Raw genomic sequence first — 9,053 nt, forward strand, 5'->3', positions numbered from 1 at the left:
TAGAACTTTTATATATATTTTTTCAAATTCTTATGATAATCAAATTTAAATTTATATAAAAATAAAAACATTATCGATTTTTCAAAACTACATAAAACCGTATTATAACATCCACAAAGACAAAGAATAAAATGAAACATTATGTACATCATTGCATTACGCGAGTACCCTTCTAGTTACTTTTGAGTCCGTAAAAAGGAATATTTTTAAACAGTTATATTAAAATAGAGATTTTTAATATTAAGTGATATTTTTTAGTTTAAAAAGAAAAACATTTAATGTTCCAACAATTATGTCATCATGTATGCTAAAATAGAGAAAATAAAAGAGATGTTGGGAATCTCGGAATGTGAAGAAAATTTCTAAAACTCATTATTTAAATATGAGAAGTAATATTTAATTTTTTTTATCGGTAGAAGACATTGAAATTAAATATATAAAAAAATAATATTTTATTTAATGTAAAATATTCCTTAAAAATATTTAACAAAATCCAAACACCATATTATTATTTGTTCATTTCTAATTAGGACGAAGTATGAATACCTTTGTTTTTATATATCTATACTATATTATAAAGTATTTGACAAAAACTCTAAAAAATTATTTTTTATTCATTAAGTATTGTTTATTGATGTGTATTACCTAAAATTCAAGATTACAAGTAAATTATGTGTATGTACAACTTATTACAGCTCCATGTTTAAATTCGTGTAACTAACTGCAGATAAATATAATCAAATATTGGATATGTATCTCATTTTTATGTATAAAAAATCTAAAATATATTTAAGATAATCATTAAATTCTAACAAAATATTAATTATTATTTTTATTAAAAAATTATATTATGAAACAAAAAATAAATGACTTCATTATTAAATATAAATTAAATTATAAACAAAATATTGAATTAAGTAAATTACACAAAAAAACGAGAACTTTAAATAGTAAATTTGATACTATTATCGATATATATATTTTTCCNAAATTACACAAAAAAAAAACAAAAACTTTTAAATATTTAATTTGATACTTAAATCAATACATTTTTTTCAAAATTTTATTATATCTTCAAATTTATATTTTACTAAAAAAATAAAAACATTATCGTTTTTTCATTACCACATAAAATCGTATAACAACATCGACGGAAACGGAATAAAACAAAACATTAAAATTGAGATGTATGTTGCTGTATTGCACGAGTACCCTTCTAGTATTGATATATGATAATTTACAAATTAACTTTATAACATTTAAAATGAGATGTTTATGCATCAAGTACTGTTTATTGATACATATTACTTAAAATTCAGCATTACAAATAAAATGTGCGTAAATGCAACTTATTAAAACTCTATATTTGAATTAGCATAACTAATTGTAGATAAATATAATCAAATATAAGATAAACATATCATTTTAAATATAAAAACTCTAAAATATAATTAGAATAATCATTGAGTTCTAACAGAATACTTAATTATTATATTTATAAAAAATTATATCATTAAACCGAAAATAAATTACTTCGCTATTAAACCTAAATTAATTATTATAAAAATTTGAATCAAAGAAATTACACAATAAACAAGAATCTATAAATAATTAATTTGATAATAATATCGACATTTTTTTTCAAATTTTTATGAGATCTTCAAATATAAAAACATTATCGTTTTTTTCAAAACCAAATAAAATCATATTATAATATGGACATAGACAAAAAATAAAACAAAATACTAAAATCAATATGCATCAAACTGCATTGTACGAGTACCCCTTTTTTTATTAACCTGGATATCCAACTCGTTATGTGAGCAGACTAATCTCTAGACAACCACATGCTTTGCAGATAGTCTGGAGTCACCACATTTGAACCTCCATGGTCACAAGGGGATTTTTATTTCTCCTTGGATTTGAACCTGGAACCTCCAGATACTTTTAACTTATGGAGTCAAACTCAAACCAATCAGACACCACTCTTATGGTTAAGTACCCTTCTTTTAATATCTAATAAAATAAATATCGGAGTTAAAATTATTAATACTTTATTTATAAATAAAAAAACATTTAAAATATAATATATGGGAGGAAATGTTCACATGTGATCGGGAGACATGTGAAAAACTAAAAGAACCTTTTATTATTCTTTGCCCTTTTTTGTTGGTTGTCCTAATATTCCATTTTTTATGTTGAGATTTTAAGTGAAATTAATTTCTATATTTTATTTTAATTTTTTTATTTAAACCTTTATTTAATTTGATCAAATTGGATTAAAAAAGCAACATCTTTTTAAAATCAGAATTTATTATTTCATATATTTTTAAGTTGGATTTAGGTTATGTCTGATAAAATTGACGGGTAAATTGCATGAAAAGATAACGTAGTTTGCTTTGATTCATATTTTAGATAATGTATTTTAAAATTTTCGTTTTGGTACATAAGATGTAAAGTTTCAAATGTTTAAGTATTTGGATAACCGGGTCACTAATGGGGTGAGTAATGTGGTATTCAACTCGGTATTATTTGCTGACGTGACTAGTGACATAGATTTTTGTAAATGTAAGTACTTTTTTGGTATATTTGTTTCATTTTATAGATATAAGTACTCTTTTGGTTCAAAAAGTGTTTAGGAACTTAATCTTTAAAAATATGAATGTTCATTGGCCTTTTTTAATACTTAAACTATTGTTTTACCACATTAACCAGTTGTATAGTTCATAAGAATGTATCTAACAGGTTTTAGAAAGTTCAAGGATTTATTTAACATGTTTTGAAATATCCAATGACTTATTTGTTTCAAAAAATTATCCAATGACTTAATCATTCAAAACACTAAAGTCCATTGGTTTTTTAGACTTTTTCTTATTATAAAATACTGTAAATTGATTAATTTTTTCAAGACATCTTTTTTGGTCATTTTACATGTTTATAAATTAGTTTTTGTCAAATATGATTTGTTCATCGGCTAGCTTATCAACTAGTTTGCCAAATATAGCCAAAGTTTCAACCGGATCGATAAAAATGATGGTATAAATGTAATGGCGCATGTGGTATATGAAACGATGACAAACATATGGTATTATAACTTTTACAGTAAACTACGTTTTTTATAAACAACTCCCAATTTTGGCCAAAATCACATTGAAGATTATCTATACTATATTATAAAATATTTGACAAAGATTCTTAAAAACCATCTTTTATACATAAAATATTGTTTATTAATGCATATTACTTAAAATTCAAAAATACAAGTAAATTATGCGTAAGTATAATTTATTAAGCTCAATGTTTGAATTCATGTAACTAACTGTGGATAAATATAATCAAATACATGATAAAATTCTTATTTTAAGTATAAAATCTAAAATATAATCAAGATAATATTGAGTTCTAGTACTTAATTATTATCTTTATAAAAATTATATTAATAATGAAAATTTTAAAATAAAGAAATTATACAAAAAAATGAGAACTTTTATATATATTTTTAATTTTTATGATATTTTCAAATTTATATTTATTAAGAAAAGCATTATTGTTTGCTCAAAACCACATAATTCGTATTATAACATCGACAGAGACCAAAAAAGTAAAATGAAACATTAAAATCGAGATATATCTCGCTGCATTGCGCGAGTACCTTTCTAGTATACCTAAATATCAAGATTTACACATTAACTTCGTCCAAAATCTTACAAAAAGAATAGAAATATCAGTTATATCATTCAATTCAACGTTGACTTAAACTCTAAATGATAAAGAATACAAGTCCGGAGCCATTTTGTAAAACTTAAAAAAAAAACTAAATTTAAATATAATCTTAGGTTTTAAAAGTAACGTAACTCATAACAAACTCTATGATACAACTCTAAACGACCCTACCCCATACCACCAACCAACGTCAACGTCAACGTCGTCTCTCCTACCCCACATCAACGATAGCCACTCGTGTCGTCTTATCTCTTCCTTATCGCTTGTCACACCCTTGACGTTGCACATGCTTCACCTTTTTTCCCTTCACGACAACCCCCTCTTCCTGTCGTTAGCGACAATCCCTTGCCCCTAGCCCCATGGTAACGAAAATCCTCGTATTGTATTTTTCTTATATATTTTATACCAAACATATTGTATCCTTGAGTTACTGGTGGCATTCTCCTCATAGGCCAACCGTTAAGAGTTCTTTCAAGTCCGCTATTTCAACACCCTCCAAGGCAGTCTAGGATTTCCCTGCCTGTTTTTAGGAGGACCATGTAATTAGTCAAGATACGTGCAAGCTGACTTGAACATTCGTGATAAAAAGTCATCATGTATGCCATATGGATCAAATTGGTTATAAATCACATCAATTAAAAAGTTAAATCCATCTTTTTTTTTCATTTATTTAAAATTTATGCGAAATTGAGGATAATGTGAAATATCTTTCAAAAAATTTGTTTTTATAGAGTATCAAATATTAATATGTTAACAGAATCACAATATCATACGTAATTGTTTGATTAAACGTTTTTGGCTCTCCATGTTTTTTATATACAAGAAAGGTCAAAAATATCTTTCTAAATCTAAAAGATACTAAGAGTTCGTCTACCAAACCTTACCAGATAAATATGGCAAGGGTCAAAATCTTAACGGCAAAAGCAAAGACAATGATCTAGAGTCTTACTGATAAGTGATAGCGACGACTCTTATCATGTTTAATATTTATCGGGTAAATTATTGCATACGATACCATTTTAGTTGTCTAAAATCCTACTTGGTAAAATAAATAACAGTGTTGAATTTTATCGTTAAAACGTTCATCAGGGAAGAACCTGCTAGTTGATCTACCGAATCAACTTCTGCCTACCCCGCCCGGTCAAAGATCGCGAGGGGAAAGAATCAATCCATAGCCGGGTTTTTTAACTTTTGAGGATCCTGACCCGGTTTTGCAAACGCTGAATTTAAGAATGAGTGATTGTCTTTCTCGGACCCTTACTGTCCAACCTGACAGCGGACAGCTAATGCGTACCACTTATTGAACAGGGTTTTATTGTCCGTCCGTGATTCCACCGGATTCCACAACCGGACGAATCACATTTACATGTCTCTCTAGTATCTAAAGTGGTCAATTTCCTTTGATAATATTCCTCGTGTAATTGAACCGTAAACAAAAACCCAAGATCCTCAAAAGGGGCTGCAGCAGGTCAGGGTCAGGCCCCTGCTACAGAAGTTGACTATCAGTATTTGACTACCTCCATCTTCATTTTCAAAACTCCTTTCCTCGAATTGAATATGTGAGATGCCAACGATTTTGCTCTGATCTACAATCTGGACTATCCAACGACGATTCTGACATCCGATTTGTAGGTAATTTGGATCCCTAACCATTAGTTTTTTCACTTGCTACATCTCGTTGATGCTTGAACTAGATCTTAGTTTCTTTTTGGTTCTTAATTACAACAATGATGCTGCATTGCTCTTTGTTCTGATTTCATGTAATCGTGTAGTAGTTATCGTTCTTGGTGATGCGTTTATGGAACTGTTTTGATAATTTAGGTTAAACATCAAGCATGTAACGTACTAGTTTTTTTTTCCAAATTTAGAGATGTGATTTGACTTCTATGGTTGAAGGGGTCATTTTTCATGTTAAGCTAGTTCTTATCAATTTAGAAACCGGTGATATTTGATTATTTGGTTGCAATTTACCATCGATTTTCTAAATTTGCAGTACTTGTTGTTAAGTTCGATTTTGTTGGCGTAATTTAGAAAGAAAAGCTTATAACTAAATACTCGTTCATTTTCTAAGTTGAAAGTAAATTATGGAAAGAGAATCAACATCTTTTCACTAGTGCTTGGTTTTGCTGCCATCATCCTACTAGTTGGTGCTGCTTGTTCATATATCACGTTTGTCCCCAAAATTGTTGGCTTTGCACTAGTATTTGAATGAATTGATATGAACAGCTACGAATGCCACCAATTCAATCTTTTTCCTATTTTTAAATCAATATACCCAGTTCATCTACCTAGTTAGATGGACCAAGTGTTTTTATGCATCATAAATAATAACTGGACTAACACTCTTCAGCTTGAATTGAAAAGCTATGCATCTTAAGCTTTGAATTGAACAAAGAATAGTTGATTCGATCTACTTTCATGTATTGTCCTTACCTTCCTATCGTTAATGTAAATCTTGAAATATGATAGAACTCCCTCCTAGCTGCAAGTAGCATAGCCATGCATAGTTAGAGGATGGTCATTGATAGATGAACTGATTGATTGATCAGCATTCGAATATAACATAATGATGTTATGTTATTGTCATATAATCCTAATGTCTGATACTTGTAAAGAATTACTATACCAAAATACAATCATATGACCTCCTTTGGTCGAGTAATCAAACTTGTTTGCTCAAGTGCTACTCAGCTTCGTCATTCTTTAGCAACCATCAGTCTTGTCTTCCTCACATATTTTTTGCCCATTATTAGAACTCGTTTTTTCATATTGTCGTTTCCTGCAAGTTTAAATGTCCAATTTAATCCCTTTCTTTTTCCCTTTCCAATATATTCTTGCAGGTGCATCTAATATCCTATGGCTTGACAAGATTTTGGTAATGAAACAAGTATAGATCATAGTAATAGATGAAATTATATTAACGAAGTGGAGTAGACAAGTGCCCGTGTTCTGTCTCCAAACTAGAGAAATGGGCATTGCTACAATTCCAACACGCTATTTGATCGTCATTTTAACGTTCATATGTACCGCTGTATGTTACATTGAACGCGTGGGCTTTTCAATTGCATATACAGTTGCTGCTGATGCTGAAGGAATAAGTCAGTCAAGCAAAGGCACTATACTTTCAACATTCTATTATGGATATGCTTGTTCACAGGTCCCTGGTGGATGGGCGGCTCAGAAAATAGGTGGAAGGCGTGTACTTCTTCTCTCTTTTGTACTATGGTCTCTAACTTGTGCTTTGGTACCACTTGATCCAAACAGAGTGATAACCTTAATTGTAGCTCGATTACTGGTTGGAGTAGCGCAAGGTTTCATTTTCCCATCCATCCACACTGTTTTAGCTCAGTGGGTACCACCACATGAAAGGTCAAGGTCTGTTTCTCTAACAACATCAGGAATGTACTTGGGGGCAGCTATGGGCATGCTTCTGCTTCCTAGCCTTGTGAAGTTTAGGGGCCCACAATCTGTATTTCTTGCTGAAGCAGCTTTAGGTGGCATGTGGTCTCTCCTTTGGTTCAAATGTGCCAGTGATCCACCTCGCTCCCAACATCCAAAAGCAGCTGCTTCTGGTTTTGGTGAATCATTGCTGCCAGTCAAAGAGGGTCGTATTGAAAAGACTAAAAACGATAGAACCAGTCATATCCCCTGGCGGAGAATCTTCTTCAGCTTACCTGTATGGGCTATTGTTGCGAATAATTTCACCTTTCATTATGCTCTGTACGTGCTTATGAATTGGCTACCAACCTACTTTGAGCTAGGTCTCAAGTCCAGTCTCCAGGAAATGGGCTCTTCAAAAATGATGCCTTATTTGAACATGTTCTTATTCTCGAATATTGGTGGAGTGATTGCTGACCATGTGATAACTAAAAAAATCATGTCTGTAACAAAAACAAGAAAGGTCTTGAATACCGTAGGATTTGCAGTGTCTTCATTTGCATTGATTGCAATTCCCCATTTCAGAACACCCGATGGTGTAGTGCTCTGTTCTTCTTTGGCTCTCGGTTTCTTGGCATTAGGAAGAGCCGGGTTTGCAGTGAATCACATGGATATTGCTCCTCGGTATGCTGGCATTGTGATGGGAGTCTCTAATACAGCTGGGACTTTAGCTGGCATTATCGGGGTTGGACTAACTGGTCAGCTTCTTGAAGCTGCTAAAACTACAGATTCAGATCTTTCGAGTCCTGATAGCTGGAGAGCAGTGTTTTTCATACCAGGATTGCTCTGCATTCTAAGTTCGCTTGTTTTTTTGTTATTTTCAACCGGGGAGAGGATATTTGACTGAGGTAAGTCTGTTTTCCTATAGTTATAGATTATATGATATACATATCACTTCTTTTTCCAGCATTCCAATTTTTCAATAGAGATATGTTCAGCTTTACAGTACTGCCTAAGAACACCTGTTCTGCAAATAGTCAACATTCATTTCCATGTTTTTGGTGTGTATGAAACTTGACATCATGAAGTACCCAAATTTTGGCATGCACACACAGCCATTATACATGTAAGAGGACTTTGGAATAGAATTCTTGTGCAATGATGGCTTTAACTTGCAGAGGATTCTCTTGAGTAATTGAAGTAATTCCTATCATTAACATTTATTTCTTGGAGAGAATCTAAGAAGGTATGATCAAAACGTGTGAATTACTTTCATCTTTATCGTACTTGGCAGTTGGCACTTTGTATCGAAACGACTAACCATATTTGAAAATTCTTTAAAAAACTGTATACTTGCAAAGCATGGACAAATTTTGATGTGTTTAGTTGTTTTCTTTAAAACTGAAATCAAGTGTACAGATATTTTTGTTTTTTCGATTGCATATAATTTTTTGAGATTTTTCCAACTACAATGATTGTTTTGGTACAAAACAATGGTTACATAGTTAATCGAGTCTAATCCAAAAGCCAGAGTCGCTAAGCGTAAAAACCATTACCATGGTTGCTTTGTTTACATTTGTCGTGTTCAGTTCGTCATGTCTGTCTGTGGTGTTCCATATTAAGTAACTTCATGTAGATTTTACGTGTCTGAGAATACAAAGTTATATGTTTTTCCCTTGCAGTATCTAGTAAAACCATATATGCTCCAATTACACCAGAGCTATACTACAAGCACTTTAATGTGTTTGGTACGCTAAATGAGACAGGACATGACAGAACAAAAACTTGTTGTCCCATGTTTGGTGCCGCAATAAGACTGAGACTGGACAAGAATTGGTGGGACAAAAAAGCATTTTTTTTGTCCCACCAAGTTAGGTGGCACAAGAATCAAGGAGATGAGACAAGCTTGGTAAATTACTAAACTACCATGTCAAATTAAAACCTTCCACAAT

At 31.2% G+C, this 9,053-nt stretch overlaps 1 protein-coding gene across 2 annotated transcripts; it reads left to right on the forward strand.

Moving 5' to 3' along the window:
• The first annotated feature begins 5,184 nt into the window (after nt 1–5,184).
• LOC112522936 (probable anion transporter 5) lies at nt 5,185–8,262 on the forward strand. Of its 2 annotated transcripts, none has more exons than XM_025132286.1 (2): nt 5,185–5,355; nt 6,564–8,262. In XM_025132286.1, the coding sequence occupies exon 2, from the start codon at nt 6,692–6,694 to the stop codon at nt 8,006–8,008; it is 1,317 nt and encodes a 438-aa protein (XP_024988054.1). In that variant the 5' UTR covers nt 5,185–5,355; nt 6,564–6,691; the 3' UTR covers nt 8,009–8,262. The 2 variants fall into 2 exon arrangements, with proteins under 2 accessions (XP_024988054.1, XP_024988055.1); XM_025132287.1 differs by having other exon boundaries at nt 5,215–5,351.
• Nucleotides 8,263–9,053: the final 791 nt, after the last annotated feature.

This window comes from Cynara cardunculus (genome assembly GCF_001531365.2).
Source record: "Cynara cardunculus var. scolymus isolate 2C chromosome LG 12, CcrdV1, whole genome shotgun sequence".
NCBI lineage: Eukaryota > Viridiplantae > Streptophyta > Magnoliopsida > Asterales > Asteraceae > Cynara > Cynara cardunculus.